Below are 17,345 nucleotides of genomic sequence, written 5' to 3' on the forward strand. Positions count from 1 at the left end.
AATGTAGAGAAAGTAAAGTTTATTTAATTTATCATCTAATTATTTAAATTACTTTATAGAATACATGACTTTATTTTTATTATTTACAACCTCAGATTTAAGAGTGCTTTAGATAGATAAAAGAACAGAGTCAAATCAATGATAATCCATAAATAAATGTACAAAATTGGGACAGTGAAACAATACAAATTCATAGTTTCAAAAACTTGAGAGAGACAAAAGGAAGTTTGAATAAAAAATGTTGACGGGTATAGCTGTTACTTAAAATGATGTAGTATGACCAGTCTGTATCGGGCCTGCCTCTGGAGAGGGTCTCTTGTGGTTTAAATTACGATACACTTGAAGATGCTGAGGTACACAACTGATGACATTTCCCTAATATGCTGTACGCTGCTGGTCTCCAACATATGCTGCTGGTTAAAAAACGTATCATCAAACTAATGCTGAAGACTTTTTAATCATACAAGGGACATTCACCATCTTGTCCTATGTTCTAAAAAAAAAAGAAGTAAAAAGTAGTGGATGTCAATTTAGACAAGTGGAGCCTTGGTGAAATCCTGTTGATATCAACATCAAAAAGCAAAGACTACAAGAATACCATAGTTTATTGATCACACTGCAATGTACACAGCACTGAGCAGTAGTCTTGTAGTGTCATATAAACAGAAGCTGGTACTGGACAAGTACAAAAGAAAGAGTCACTAAAATCAACACAACCCCAAAAATAGTGTCTGACAGACAATAACTATGTAATAAAGTGTTTTTTGAAACTGAGCAGCATTTATAAATCAGATTTTCATCAAGTCAAGGCAGCTCGGTGATGATCCTCCACAACATTCTGGCTCTTTTTATTGCACTGATTCAAGTCCGTCTTCTCCACCTTTCTTTAAACTACAATACTTGGATATGTTGACACGCATAAAAACTTAAAACAGGTATAGAAGTGTGTCAAGTCAGTACCTTATGTAAATTAAACACTATATAAACACTATATTCATGTCTGTGAAAGACATGAATATGACCTTCATATTCAAGACAGTTGTTACACATCCCATCATTTGTGCGTTGTTGTTGTGCAGAGCTGCCTAGAACTCCCAGGAGTCCATCCACTTGAGGCCAGCCATGGCGCTGCCCGGCTCGTGTGCCAGAGGACCCGTCATGCCATAGGAGAGCGGATGGAACAGGTAGAAACTACAAGACAGGGAATGTGATATTGTAATTTAAGATCAACACATTGAGGTCAATGCTTTGTTAAATGAGTTATAGAAATTAAATGAGACTTCCTGTGATCTTGAATAAAAATGGGGGATTTCTCTTCATTTGAATATTCTTCGAAACATTTTCAATAATTTAATTACACAAGTAAACAAAATATATAGCATTGGTCAAGTTGTTTTAAGACTTTTTTATGAAGAGTTTTTATATAATTATGCATATAATTACTGAATTTTATAGGGTACAGGTAGATTCTTCTTTCACTTAAATAGAGCCAGGATACCTGTTTCCTTCTACTTCCTGTTTCTCTGCTAAACTAAGCTAGCCACCTGCAAGCTTTACTTTGAAAATGCATGGGTATCAGTCTTTACATCCAACTGTCACCAAATCCTCGTATTTCCATGCAGATCGAAACAACTGCATCAATGGTTACATTTTGCATTTCGGAACTAAGACGGGAAAATGGGTATAAAAAGCAGCTGTATCATCCCAACAACACATAAGGATGATAACAAGTTTATGACATCATAAGAATGGACTACAATTAATCCGTCCTTCACAGTAATTACTCTACTTATTGCCTCACCTGTAAAGAACAGTAAAAAGAAACACCATCTGGCCGCCTCTCTTTAGCCAATGAGAATAAGGTGGGCGGAGCAGCAGGTCAGTGTTTTCTAACAGGACGTCAAGTGTAACTCCTAAGAGAAAGAAACAGAATGATTAAACCAAAACGATATAATCACCATGACAACGTCTTTGCACGAATACAAGTTAGAAATAAAGAATTGAAGGAAAACAATAGGAAAGCAGCTTGAATATCACACAACATTATGGCAGAAATATGAGAATAAAAAATATTAGAGATGAGAGAGAGGTACAATTAAATACCATGAGATAAAAAGGAGGCTTTGACTGAATAAAAACTATTTGTTCACATTTCAGTTAATCTGCATCATAAAAAACGAGCCATGAGAAGTTATTGTTAGCTGGATGAATGTAAAACTGTTACATCTTAAAAGCCTCAGTAAGTTTTTTCTGTGATTTATAAAAGTAAATTCATGAACAAGGGTTTCATGATATCCTGAGACAGTTTAATTCACACTGAATCTAAAAATAATTGTATCAGGTCTGTGTGTTTGAAAACAATTTGCATAAAAAATGAAAAATTATCAGCTTCACATGTCTTGATTAATCTCATGCAGCTTTTTGCTTCTAATCTCTTCCCCTGCATTGATACTTCAAATCTTGCTCCCAGTATTAAATAATCCGCTGTGTATGATGGAGAGGAATTTTGGGCAAAATGCACTTGTGGGATTATATACCTGTTAGCATGCTGCTGAAGAGCATGGCGGGGAAGTAGTGGTGATAGAAGAGGATGCGGTCCATAGTGAAGAAAGGTGCATAGTGAATAATCCAACCGAGGAGAAGCAGGCCTCCTCCTCTCTTCAGAACATGAGAGTGCTCTGAAACACAGAGAGGAGAACAGATAATTTACTTCCTGTTGAAATAAATTGTTTCAATGAATTGTCTGCTGCTGCAATCCTGCTCTGTCAATAATTATACCCATTCTTCTTTGGTCCAGTGTGAAACCTCTTTGGATGGCTACAGACGCCACCACCACCATGACCAGATACATGCCCAAACAGGCCAGGTTCATCCACCAGATCACCTGAAAACAGGATTCAACCATGAGGATTTGAATGTGCATTGATCAGACAGGGGCAACAACATGAAGGAGAAGAGACAAACTTCAAGACTCACAGGGTTCCCCAGTAGGTAAACGCGATACTGGGTGTCAATCACCCCTGAAAACCTGATTCCCTTCGCAGAAATAAACCCAGAACATCTGTGGTTAGAACAGTGAAGTACTTCATTTGAATTTAGAGAAATATAAACCTTATTCACTTCACCTGGTAGTTGATGGGCCAATGCCAGGGTTGAGAGGTCATCTCATTGTCTTTGGGTTTCAAGCTACTGCTGCCCTGAAATCAAACAGGTATTTATTTCAGAATTTAGTTTTTCGTTTTTTCAATAGATAGTTTTTGACAATACACGCTTGTTTAGCACAGATTGATTTTCTAAAGGTTTCTTACTCTGATCATAAGAACATGAGACTCCAGAAACATCTCCAGGAAATGGGGCTTTAGCACAGACAGACTGATGTTGGGCACTGCAGTCAAAACATAAAGAGGCAAATATGTTGGTTAGTGAGTGATATTTGTATGTGTGTAAAAGTATGAAGGAGCACAAGTGATAAGTTTCATGTACATTTTGGATTGATGTGATCTTCAATGTTCCACTGAGAGCTCGGAGTTTCCTTCAGGTAGGGGCTGCAGGTCACCTCCTGCTGTTCCCAGCCCCTGAATGGAGACAAAACTTTTAAAACGATTTGACTCGTCCACTCACACTAAAGAATATTGTACAGAGGAAGGGGAAGGGGTTATTTTATTTTATATATTTCAACCTATGCAACGTGTGTCTATAAATGTGGGACTGTAAATGAATGGCTCTAACCAAATACTTTGGAAGCAGATTGTCTCTTCTGGCAGCCGTGACATGGCAGTTGTGGCTACGCTGTAACTCTGCCTCTCATTCATTTCCATCTCCGTCTTCCCGAGTCAAACAAAACATCTCATTTATCTACTGGGCCGATTCTAAAAGTTTTTGTAAGTACTTTTCAGTTACACACTCACAAATATCAACATAGGGCAAAGGTTGAAAATTAACAGACTACCCCTTTAAGTCAGAGTAGTGGTTATTGCTTTTACCACTTGGGAAGAGTCTTGCCAGAGGAGAAAAGAACGCAACCGGTGGCTCGGTGACGAAAGCGGACTTTGCTGCGCAGCACCTTCACCAGGTCGCCCTTTCGACCTCCACACACCTCCACCTGCCATTGGTCATTGGCGTCTCCCGTGGGGTTCTACAAACAGAGCACAGATTCAGTTGCGTGATGGACTCAGACAAATCAAAATCACAATCTGATATCATGATGTTACACTTTAGTTGTGGGTCTGTCAATCTTCCCCTAAAATTCCATCTGAAAATGTGTCTCTCTTTCTCTCATGTTGGGTTGAACTCACTGTCCCATAGCCTGTAACCTGGAAGTGTTTTTTGGTCAGAGGGGCCTCATGGAGGTGACTATGAAGATTACGAGTTGTTCTGAAGGAGTGAAAAACAAACAAACAAAAGAAATACATAACAAAACACAGGAGGAGATTAATCATTTATGGGGATTAAGTGTAACATTTCTTTTGTGATACACATACTCTTTGTGCGCCAACTGAATGATGTCACCATGACGCGCCAGATCAGGGGTCCCAGATTGAGCTTAACGAGGATAAACAAAAGAGAATAACAATGAGAGACTCATACATGACTTCATTATGATTTGTGAATGTTATTTGTTTCTCTTAACAGTAAATCAACCCAATCTTCTCACATTCGTTATGATCCTGCCTGTGAACGAGCCACAGATTGTTGTAGTCCTTGTGAAGATAGGCCGTCACCTGGAAGAATAAAGAATATTTTAGAATAAACAAAAAGCATCATGGGTATGAGCATGTTTAATTAGGTTTGTGAATGTGTCACAGCTAAACCTGTAGCCTGACCTGCTGCTGCTTGCCCGCCACTCCCTCTGGATACAAGTCCCAGTGAGAGTGCAAATAGCCTCCAGAAAAACGGAGGTTTTTCACAGTAATGGTGGAACCGTATGCCAGATCTAAGGAAACACAAAAAAGGAGGAAAACATAATTTAAACATGTGGCACAAGTACGGTCCATGGATAATGACATTTAACAGTGGCATGAGAAGCTGACACCAGCCTGGTATGGGACTGAGCATAAGATGAACAATCAGCCACAATAATACCTTATATGCGGCATTAGATACTTTCAGACATGTACTGAGGCCTAGACTTTCTACTGACATTTCTTGGAGGAGCTGTATGTGAGGACGCAAATGTGAAAGTCAGTTGCTCCAGATATTTTCCCGAACCATTGCTACTCGCCCCCTGGTAAAATATCTGGCAGTAAGTGACGAGTGAGCCCGTGTGAAAATTCAGCAGGAAAACGTCCCAAATATTTCCAGCGAGTGGGCATTATGATGATATTTCTATCATATGTAACTCAGTAATTATAGGTATAATTATATAATATCATGTGCTGTACCCAAAAAAACATAAGTTCCTCACGGACATTTGAACATCATGTTCTGCCTCCAAAGTGTTCTTTGCAGGCACCACCCCTCACCTGAATGTTCTTGACATTTATTGTAATTGTGAAAGTGTCTGACCTGGATAATCTCCTTCACTCATGACTGAAAACTGATTTTGAAAAGCAAACTCTTGAGCCCATCTGGCTTTTATCATCAAAACTAGCAATCAAACATTTGTCTTTGATCTTATCAGTGTTTCAGTAAACAGTGCTACAGCTACATGTGCTTTTTAGCCACACGTGTTTGGGACTCACACTCGGGCATGGAGACGTTGTGCAGGTTGTTCCCGATTAGACGAGACTGGAAGGCAGCACTGAAGACACCATCTCCCGGTCCACTGCTGAAAGAGAACAATCATGACCACCAAAATAATGCAGGGGATGACATCTGTGAGCTGAGCAAGGGATCACACTTTATCTGTTATACAACAATCAGACTCACCTTTTGTTCAGCACAACAAAGTGGATGGCAAATATCGTAACATAGAGGAAGAGAGGAAGTAGGATGAGGCCGAAAACACGAGCCAGGAAGTGCTTTGCAATGTTGACCTGGAGACATAAAAAAGAACACTGATGAGCTTCAGGCAGAATTTATCAACACTAACAGAATATAAAAACATGTTGTCATTTACCAGTGAGAGGCTGAGGTCTCCAAGAAGCCTCCAGATGTCACTGACTGTGTTCAGACCAACCAGGAGGATGACGAACAGACCCACAAACTTCACCCCCAAAGCCCCAGCAAGGTTTACACCAGTCAGTACCAGCCACAGCCACCAGGAGGCAGTAAAAGGCCTGAGAGCAGAAGCCAACATGAGTATTTAATGATGACCATTCAACATTATGAAAAATTCCTGATTTGTTTCTATCAGAATATACTGGTTACTTTAAGACTGGAGTTAAAACTGATGTATAAAAAGCAGCATCAATTTATTAATCCACAAAAATAAATACAGAAGTCCATCTTAATGAGACAGTCCAACATATAATAACTTGTGAAACAGTGTTTCACAAGTTATTATTTTATGAAAAGTAAAATTATTTGATGATTAACAAATTTAAATGATCCAGAAATAATCACCCACTTGTTAACTGTTGACTAGCGACTAGTTACACAAGTGAAGATAGAAAACTAAAACAACAGCTCTATTAGATTTCCTACCGGTGTCTCTGCTGGTTGAATTTGACCATGCTCAGCACTGCAGCCATGATGAAGAACAGGAGTATTGGGTCCAACAGGATGTACTGGGAGATGGTGATTGAGCCAGTGTCTGTCAGGATGGTGACATGAAGCACAAATTCATGCTTGTTCAACAACAGGACAAATACATGCTGCTGGACTTCTCAATACGCAGAGAGACATTTTTAATGAGGTACAAGACATTTAAAATATTCATCACAAAAAGTGTTTGATAAAACAAATGAAAACAACGAGGTCTTCATCTATTATTTGACAAAATGTGTACATGCTACAGGCCGTCTCCTTCAGATCATTACTCACCAAATATGAGCAGAGCAGCAGTGATGAGAGCTGCAGTGTGAGACTGAGACAACTCCAGCACTGTGAGGTAGGCAAAGATCGGGAGGAAGGAACCCAACACAGCACAGAACTGTTAGAGAAGGAGGAAGGACAGGACACATTAGCACTTAAAATACACGTCTATATTCAAACAGCATTGTTAAAAGATTAGAAAAGACACATTATTTATAGTGTGGAAACTAAAGATGCATACCGCTCTCATCCCTGCGTAGTTGTGGTGTTCGTATTTATCTCCAGGCTTTATGAAAGTGTTGGGCAAGAGTCCCTACAGAACTAACCATGTGTAAGGATCCACACACAATGGGTCGTAAAAGCGGGGCCTTTGAGCCAAGATTAAGCCAGCTAAAGTCTCCCTCTTAGATCCAGCATGGAGATTGTATCTTCTGGTGTTAACTTAATCCCTGGGGTCTCCCCAGAAACCCCTGCTCTGCTCCTGGCCCCTCCCACTCTCCTTTGACCTCTGACACTCAATTGGCTAAAAGCCAGCATCATCCCATGACCAGCACCTCAAGGAGGCAGAACCTCTCAGGTAGAATAAAACCACTGAGACATCAATGCTCGCTGCCATTTTTACCCTGCTCTGAAGACATCATGAGGCCCCTTCGGGGCCTCCCAGCTGTTTTAGTTGCTAAAGGGGGTAACCTTAACTTTTAGTTTATCAGCCATTTTTACCCTGCTCTGAAGACATCATGAGGCCCCTTCGGGGCCTCCCAGCTGTTTTAGTTGCTAAAGGGGGTAACCTTAACTTTTAGTTTATCAGCCATTTTTACCCTGCTCTGAAGACATCATGAGGCCCCTTCGGGGCCTCCCAGCTGTTTTAGTTGCTAAAGGGGGTAACCTTATCTTCTAGTTTATCAGCCATTTTTACCCTGCTCTGAAGACATCATGAGGCCCCTTCGGGGCCTCCCAGCTGTTTTAGTTGCTAAAGGGGGTAACCTTAACTTCTAGTTTATCAGCCATTTTTACCCTGCTCTGAAGACATCACGAGGCCCCTTCGGGGCCTCCCAGCTGTTTTAGTTGCTAAAGGGGGTAACCTTAATTATTTTCTTTCATTTCTTTCATTGTCTTTTATCTCAGTCGACGTTTTTATTTTCAAAAGGACTTTTGCTGTTTTAACTTGAAAAGACCAAACAGGAAATTGCACGCGGAACAATCTCAGACTGTTTCACTTTCCCCACGGACTTTACTTTCTTTTCCCAACAATCTACAAACGGCTTCCACAGCCGTCCCCTGCAGAAGCGCGAGATTCATTCCGCTGAGGAGCACGACCTCCACATCCATGAAGAAGAAGGACGATGTTCATCCCGTTGAGGAGCAAGACGAATCTACTCCTATTCGGCCCAGCCGACGCCGCTGCGACAGAGGAACCAGCGCAACAGAGCTTGAGCGGCCACGATTATTCACTGGACTTCGGAAATATCCGCGCGACACGCGCATGCAACACCGTGAAGGTCACAGTAAGAGGCTTTATTGTCTGGGCAGATGTTAATCTAATACGTAGCGTATTGTTTTAATACTTGAATGTATTTGTTTTGTATGAGACTGCAGAGTCTCCAGTGTTTTAGCGGCTATTCGCCACTTCCGGTTTCCGGTTACGGCCTTGTGCCATAGTTTTTAAGCGCCGTGAGCAGCGTCTCCAGCTCATTGTGACCGTTTGAACAACTGTAAAGATACTTTACCGGTCAAACCTCAGCACACAACGCCACTTGGGTGCTGAGTGGTAAAGTAAATGTAACTTGTCTCTGACGGTGCTTTTAGAGAGCTTTGCTCTCTCCTTGTATTCTCTCTCTCTCTCTCCTTCTAAACCGACCTATACACACATCCGATCTGTATTTAGAATACAGTTCATGTGACATAGTTAAATCTATATTCAGAGAGGCTGGACACATCTGGAAGCCATGCGGCCGAACGCCAAAGCAGAGACAAAGAATTCTCTTTGTCTGAAAATCCCTTTGTGTAATTCATGTTACCACCAGTGTGAGCTCCGGCCACATGGTGTCATTAACATAGACTCCATTTTGAAGAACGCAAGTTAAACCACCATTTTGAGTCTATTATTGCCACGCCTCCTCTCTCACTCTCCTCCCATTCTGGCTCTAAATTCATAACGGCTCCGCCATCTTGTTTTGTAGTCAATTCGCCATTTTGAGAGTTTTTAGGCCTTGGTTCCACGAATCATGATCGGCCGCCATCTTAGATGTGACGTGACTTCGTCATCGCCACGCCCCCCTTCTTTTTCTCTCTCTCTCTCTCTCGCTCTCTCACACACACACACACACAGACACAGAGACACATTGATAGACACAGACAGATACACACACACAGATACACATAGATGAATACATGTGTTTTCTAAATTGTGATAAGCGGCTGCTGTTGTTATCTTTGAAATATGGGAGTTTGTTAAAATGATGAATCATTAAATAACACTAACTGTATTTCACATGCACACACATAGACACACACACACAGAGAGACACTTTGACACAGACACACACGCATACCATGACAGACATACATAGGTAGACCGCCGGTTTTACATGTACTTTCTGAATTGTGATAAGTGCTGCTGCTGTGTTTATCTTTGAAATATCGGAGTTTGTTAAAATGATGAAACATTAAATAACACTAACTTTATTTCCCCTTTTTAATAAATGCTTTTGTAATTAAAGTATCTGTAGTCTGTGATTATTTGTGCATATGTATGTGATTGCAGCTGGATTATGATTGCCTGTGCTCGAACTTAGAAGCCTTCACTGTTAATTAAATAATTATTAATATTAAATATTGAGATTATTGATTTGACATTCATCATTATGAGACTGATATTTAAAGATTGAATTGTTGGTCCCTGTAACCAGGGTGGTGCCCCGCGACAATAAGCAATGATTACAGATTTGTATTATTCTTAATTGATAATTTTATTGTTTTCATTAATTATTTTAACTATTATTAATGGATAACCGTATCATTTCTAATTAAATGTGTTACTGTTCTTAATTAATAGCTTTATCATTTTTGATTATTTTTAATAAATAATTGTTAATTTAATAATCATATTTCATGATTATTAATAATAAGCCAACGTCAATTCTACTCCTACTATTGCACAACATAAATGGTGCCCCGTGTGAGGCGGAACGCTGCACCTAATTAACATAAATGGTGCAGCCCGTGTGAGGGAATCTAACTCCAGCTGTATCATAATACTGTGTACAATAATCCAGATTCATTTTCCCCAGAAATAAAAACATTTTTTTTTTTTTTTTGAAAAATTCATTTTTTTCCCCTCTCATTTTGAATTGATCATGATTCGTTGTTAAAGAAGAAAGAAATTTTCGAAATTTCTTCTTTGCAAAGTTTTATTTTTAATACATTTGAACCTTTACCAAACCGGTATACCAGTGCCTGGTGTATCCATGGTTGGCTGCAGATTGCAAGCGGTGTTTGTGTTCTCGATGCACAATAATCATAAATAATTTTAAGAAAAAGAAAGATAATTTTGGAAATTAATTTCTCTTAGAAAGTTTTTTTTTAATCCCGTTGCACCTGTCCCAAGCAGGTATACTAGTGCCTTGTGTATACGTGATTGGTTGCTTATAGCATATCAGTGGTTGTGTCATTTCAATGCACAATAATTATGATTAATTTGTGAAGAGAGAAATAGGTTTAGAAGTAATTTCTCTTTGAATTTTCTTTATTCTTAATTCCCTTTGCTAAAACAGACTTTTGTGTAATTATGGTTGGTTGCTAACTGCATTTCAGTAGTTTGTAATTTTTATAGGAGATTTTCTGCATGTTTTTTAATTTTAAGGAAACAAACTAGATTTGAGAGACTAGTTTTGTTGAGACTTGTTGGTTAACCAACTAGGTCTTAAGGATTGAGCCATCGAGCTATCCTTCAGTGACACTATATAGACACAGGGTGAAGCTCACCTCTGCATCTTGTTGTGTAGTTTTAATTAAGTGTTTTACCCACTTTTCCTAAGCAGGCGTGAGCAGTCCACCAGGTGCCTTTTCGCACTCAGAAGATGAGTAGCATGTAACACCATGTGGCAACTGCTCCCTCAGGACCAGACGTCCTATAAGAGACTGTAGCAGTCTGATAAATTTTTCTAATGATGCGGTGAGTGAGTTGAGTGAGTATGATTTAAGTACCTGCGATCATAAGATTAAAGAACTGTCCATTCACCTGATCAACCCCACTGGCCCGCATCCAAAAATACCCCATGCTCTGGGTCAACTGACACTCCTCTACCAGCAGAGAGCCGAGCTGCAGGCCCAAGAACATGCGAAGGAGCTCCAGGCCATGCAAGCAGCATGTCGAGCGGAGCAGGAGAAAAACTCCCACCTGCGGCATATCATCGAGACCCGCACAGAACAGGACCAGGCGGTGCCGGAGCACGAAACTCTGCACGCGAAGGTCAAAGGTCAGCAGAAAGGGGGGCACAGTCAGACAGAGCTGCCCCCCCCCTCGAGCTGATATCCCTGATGACAGGGCCAGGAGCTGACGTCATTTCCGGTGGAGCCAGCGGAACAGAGACCCTGGGAGAAAAGCTGCGAGCACAGCTACGCAACCCTCATGCAGAGGAAGCTTTGCTCTGGAGAGCCAGACACACCCAGCAGTCGACCGCTCCAACCCCCTCGACACAAAAAGGGGGGGGGGGGGCTGGACTCAACCCCTAGACGTGCAGTGACCTGGGACCGCTATGAGGCACTCCAAATGCCTTTCCAGCGGACACACAGCATCCACTCCAGCCAGAAGGAACACGTCCTGCACGGAGCCATGCTGATCCACACCACAACGACGGAAGGAATCCGTCCTGGAGGGCTGAAGGAGATTCCCAGTCTGCCACTCAGGCAGGGGCGCACCATGACTCACGGTCGCGTCCTGGATGGTCCTCCACTCCCGGTGCAAGAGATGGTGGCCACAAAGATGAACACTGTGGCACACACGAGTCAGAAGACCCTGATGACTCAGCACCCCCTCAAAGAGAGGAAATCTGCACCCGGCAGCTAGAGCCCCTTAAAAAAAAAAAAGACATTTATCGCTTCGACCCAGACAACCGAGGGTTCAACGTAGACGACACCGTGGTTCTGGCAGTTCAAATCCAACTAAATGTGGACCCGGCGCTGGAAGATGACAACTTTCCCCACGCCAAGATGAACCCCAGCAAAGAGAACCAGGAACAGCGACCCTTCCAGCAGGGCGCCCCACAAAACCAAGGGGGTGAGGATTTCAACCAGCCCCACAAACAGTTTCGACCTCAGCACCTGAATCCCTCTCAACAGAGAAGCAGGGGCTTGAACAGACGGAAACCCTATCAGTACCAGGAGTATAGATGTGGTGACCGAAATCCAACACATGGGATGCATCCTGGGACAGAGGAGTAAATACGGAGATGTGTGGATGAAGCAATGAGAAGACATTGTGCCACGTGTTCCTCCAGGCTCCACTGAGAGACCAGACACTGAACCCCGTTGGCGAAACAAGGAGCAGACGCCCTCCTTCTCCACTCCCAAAGATGACTTCAATGACGGGGAAGGACCAAGGCGCTGCCAGAAACCCCCTCTCACCTCCACATCTGAAAAGGGGGGGAAGAAATCCCAATTTTAAACAAAAACCGCTCAAACCACTCACTCCATCAGTAGCTGCATGCTTTAGACCCTCTGTCGGTAAATTGTATAACATAGTTCAGGTAGTGAACCTCCTTAGACCTCGTTGAGGATTTTGAAGTCGTTACCACTACGGTTGTGCAGCCCTCACGGGTACACTTGGCAATTCAGTCTTGGCAGTGAAATTCCAATATCTGTAGATCTGAAAACCTAGAAATAGGATTTATCATAAATTCACAGATTAGCGAACAACAGAACGTGACTTGCCGTTCTAAATGTTTTGGTTTGACAGGATAACACATGTTTACCTCAAAACACCAGCACCTACTCAAACATTTTCTTCTGTTTGTGTTTCCACTTTGCTTTCATTTCACTCTTCACCGAAATTCATTTGGTATTTTAACAATAACTGCTGATAAGCATTATGTGAAATTGAAAATGTGTGCCGTGTTTTAGAATATATGTTAGTTAGCCTGTCTGCCCAGACAATTACCTCTCTCTGTTTAGACTCATGCCTCGAAGACATTTATGCCTCTCTGCCTCATAATGAACTAACTTTCAATGCTTCAACTCCACTCAAGGATTACCTCTCATGGATTATCACTGGACTCTCGACCATAGTTTGCCCTGGAGACCGGGGTCACAGCCCACTCTCCAGACCAAAAGGGGGACTGTTGGGCAAGAGTCCCTACAGAACTAACCATGTGTAAGGATCCACACACAATGGGTCGTAAAAGCGGGGCCTTTGAGCCAAGATTAAGCCAGCTAAAGTCTCCCTCTTAGATCCAGCATGGAGATTGTATCTTCTGGTGTTAACTTAATCCCTGGGGTCTCCCCAGAAACCCCTGCTCTGCTCCTGGCCCCTCCCACTCTCCTTTGACCTCTGACACTCAATTGGCTAAAAGCCAGCATCATCCCATGACCAGCACCTCAAGGAGGCAGAACCTCTCAGGTAGAATAAAACCACTGAGACATCAATGCTCGCTGCCATTTTTACCCTGCTCTGAAGACATCATGAGGCCCCTTCGGGGCCTCCCAGCTGTTTTAGTTGCTAAAGGGGGTAACCTTAACTTTTAGTTTATCAGCCATTTTTACCCTGCTCTGAAGACATCATGAGGCCCCTTCGGGGCCTCCCAGCTGTTTTAGTTGCTAAAGGGGGTAACCTTAACTTTTAGTTTATCAGCCATTTTTACCCTGCTCTGAAGACATCATGAGGCCCCTTCGGGGCCTCCCAGCTGTTTTAGTTGCTAAAGGGGGTAACCTTATCTTCTAGTTTATCAGCCATTTTTACCCTGCTCTGAAGACATCATGAGGCCCCTTCGGGGCCTCCCAGCTGTTTTAGTTGCTAAAGGGGGTAACCTTAACTTCTAGTTTATCAGCCATTTTTACCCTGCTCTGAAGACATCACGAGGCCCCTTCGGGGCCTCCCAGCTGTTTTAGTTGCTAAAGGGGGTAACCTTAATTATTTTCTTTCATTTCTTTCATTGTCTTTTATCTCAGTCGACGTTTTTATTTTCAAAAGGACTTTTGCTGTTTTAACTTGAAAAGACCAAACAGGAAATTGCACGCGGAACAATCTCAGACTGTTTCACTTTCCCCACGGACTTTACTTTCTTTTCCCAACAATCTACAAACGGCTTCCACAGCCGTCCCCTGCAGAAGCGCGAGATTCATTCCGCTGAGGAGCACGACCTCCACATCCATGAAGAAGAAGGACGATGTTCATCCCGTTGAGGAGCAAGACGAATCTACTCCTATTCGGCCCAGCCGACGCCGCTGCGACAGAGGAACCAGCGCAACAGAGCTTGAGCGGCCACGATTATTCACTGGACTTCGGAAATATCCGCGCGACACGCGCATGCAACACCGTGAAGGTCACAGTAAGAGGCTTTATTGTCTGGGCAGATGTTAATCTAATACGTAGCGTATTGTTTTAATACTTGAATGTATTTGTTTTGTATGAGACCGCAGAGTCTCCAGTGTTTTAGCGGCTATTCGCCACTTCCGGTTTCCGGTTACGGCCTTGTGCCATAGTTTTTAAGCGCCGTGAGCAGCGTCTCCAGCTCATTGTGACCGTTTGAACAACTGTAAAGATACTTTACCGGTCAAACCTCAGCACACAACGCCACTTGGGTGCTGAGTGGTAAAGTAAATGTAACTTGTCTCTGACGGTGCTTTTAGAGAGCTTTGCTCTCTCCTTGTATTCTCTCTCTCTCTCTCCTTCTAAACCGACCTATACACACATCCGATCTGTATTTAGAATACAGTTCATGTGACATAGTTAAATCTATATTCAGAGAGGCTGGACACATCTGGAAGCCATGCGGCCGAACGCCAAAGCAGAGACAAAGAATTCTCTTTGTCTGAAAATCCCTTTGTGTAATTCATGTTACCACCAGTGTGAGCTCCGGCCACATGGTGTCATTAACATAGACTCCATTTTGAAGAACGCAAGTTAAACCACCATTTTGAGTCTATTATTGCCACGCCTCCTCTCTCACTCTCCTCCCATTCTGGCTCTAAATTCATAACGGCTCCGCCATCTTGTTTTGTAGTCAATTCGCCATTTTGAGAGTTTTTAGGCCTTGGTTCCACGAATCATGATCGGCCGCCATCTTAGATGTGACGTGACTTCGTCATCGCCACGCCCCCCTTCTTTTTCTCTCTCTCTCTCTCTCGCTCTCTCACACACACACACACACAGACACAGAGACACATTGATAGACACAGACAGATACACACACACAGATACACATAGATGAATACATGTGTTTTCTAAATTGTGATAAGCGGCTGCTGTTGTTATCTTTGAAATATGGGAGTTTGTTAAAATGATGAATCATTAAATAACACTAACTGTATTTCACATGCACACACATAGACACACACACACAGAGAGACACTTTGACACAGACACACACGCATACCATGACAGACATACATAGGTAGACCGCCGGTTTTACATGTACTTTCTGAATTGTGATAAGTGCTGCTGCTGTGTTTATCTTTGAAATATCGGAGTTTGTTAAAATGATGAAACATTAAATAACACTAACTTTATTTCCCCTTTTTAATAAATGCTTTTGTAATTAAAGTATCTGTAGTCTGTGATTATTTGTGCATATGTATGTGATTGCAGCTGGATTATGATTGCCTCTGCTCGAACTTAGAAGCCTTCACTGTTAATTAAATAATTATTAATATTAAATATTGAGATTATTGATTTGACATTCATCATTATGAGACTGATATTTAAAGATTGAATTGTTGGTCCCTGTAACCAGGGTGGTGCCCCGCGACAATAAGCAATGATTACAGATTTGTATTATTCTTAATTGATAATTTTATTGTTTTCATTAATTATTTTAACTATTATTAATGGATAACCGTATCATTTCTAATTAAATGTGTTACTGTTCTTAATTAATAGCTTTATCATTTTTGATTATTTTTAATAAATAATTGTTAATTTAATAATCATATTTCATGATTATTAATAATAAGCCAACGTCAATTCTACTCCTACTATTGCACAACAAAAGGAAAGGTGCCATCATAGCCACTCATGTAGCCAGCGAGTCCAATCAGCATCTAGGAAACAGTAAAGGAGGATAAACAACTTGGCCAATCCAAACATTTTCCCTGACAGAGAAATAACTCTTCTCGTCAGTAACAAACTCTTATCTAAATACATTGGTTTTCTCTATCTAATGTTATGATTCCGTGTGAATAAAGCTGTATGAGAAACGTCAGGTCTAAAGTACTTTGTTTGGATGATACTTCCTCACCGCCTCCCAGAACTATTTCACTCGAGTACAGTGCCAAACACAGTCTTTATTTATTTCATTTTTTTTACAATTCATACAGATTAGCCCCTTTTTTATTTAACTGCTTATCAGCTAATTGAGGAGCAGAAGTTCAAGGCGTGTGTTATCAGTTTGTGTTTCTGACCTCTCCCAATCTTCCGTGACTATATACCTCTAAACCCACCTGTGGATTATTCTGCTGTCTTACTTTTCCAAGAGGAGGATGGATATCATAGAAGAAGGTCCGGTTGATGTAGTAGCTGCCCATCTTTCCAAAGTGTGTCTCATCCCAGCTGCAAACACACAAAATACACATCAGTGTGTTTACAAACACTACACAGCATTAAACCTGGAATCATGTGGGTGTGTTCACTCTGTCTCACCACACTTGGGGGGGCTCTGATATATTGTAGAGACGTGTGGAGAAGGACAGACCCCCCACCAGCAGCAGCAGCAGCAGCTGTCTGCCTGCAGCCCCATCACCGGGGCCTCCTCTGGGTGAGAGCCTGGCGGACGTCCCGTTGGAGGAGTGGGTGTCACCTCCTGAGGAGGGTCCAGCAGAGTGACGGGGCGAGTCCTCTGTCACAGACCCGGAGGAGACGACTGTACTCCGGTTCCTCAGCGTGGACGTGTCCCCTGTCTGCTTCCTCTGTGGGGTCCATTCTCCTGTTGCCATGAGGAAACTAAACCCGGGATCAAAATGACCAGAGACACCTCGCTTGGAGCCAAGCGGCAATAATCCGGGCTGAGCGATGAGGCCTATGCGGGAGTGCAAAAAGCTGAACTACGAAGCCACTTGAGGCTGTTTCCAAAGAAAGAGTGAATTCCTATTGACTCCCATGTTAAGCTCGACTTCAGAGCAGATGTAAATCTATTTCCAGCCTGGTTCAAAATACTGTTTCAGTCTCAATCACTATGTTCTTCCGTTATGACAGCTCTGAGGCGGGTGAATTGTTTTCT

General features: G+C 42.1%; 1 protein-coding gene across 1 annotated transcript; it reads right to left on the reverse strand.

Moving 5' to 3' along the window:
- Nucleotides 1-587: 587 nt before the first annotated feature.
- On the reverse strand, nucleotides 588-17,076 carry LOC133962499 (protein O-mannosyl-transferase 2-like). The gene is made up of 23 exons (XM_062398130.1): nucleotides 16,769-17,076; nucleotides 16,594-16,678; nucleotides 16,114-16,170; nucleotides 15,549-15,551; nucleotides 7,157-7,201; nucleotides 6,925-7,033; nucleotides 6,586-6,694; nucleotides 6,059-6,218; nucleotides 5,869-5,975; nucleotides 5,682-5,764; nucleotides 4,824-4,933; nucleotides 4,655-4,721; nucleotides 4,482-4,542; nucleotides 4,296-4,374; nucleotides 3,984-4,135; nucleotides 3,484-3,575; nucleotides 3,309-3,385; nucleotides 3,126-3,197; nucleotides 2,977-3,036; nucleotides 2,779-2,884; nucleotides 2,538-2,678; nucleotides 1,802-1,913; nucleotides 588-1,191 (listed from the first exon to the last, which is right to left on the reverse strand). Exons 1-23 carry the CDS (start codon nucleotides 17,059-17,061, stop codon nucleotides 1,086-1,088), a joined length of 2,286 nt encoding a protein of 761 aa, XP_062254114.1. The 5' UTR covers nucleotides 17,062-17,076; the 3' UTR covers nucleotides 588-1,085.
- Between the last annotated feature and the right edge of the window lie 269 nt (nucleotides 17,077-17,345).

This window comes from Platichthys flesus, chromosome 10, assembly GCF_949316205.1.
Source record: "Platichthys flesus chromosome 10, fPlaFle2.1, whole genome shotgun sequence".
In the NCBI taxonomy this organism is placed as follows: Eukaryota; Metazoa; Chordata; class Actinopteri; order Pleuronectiformes; family Pleuronectidae; genus Platichthys; species Platichthys flesus.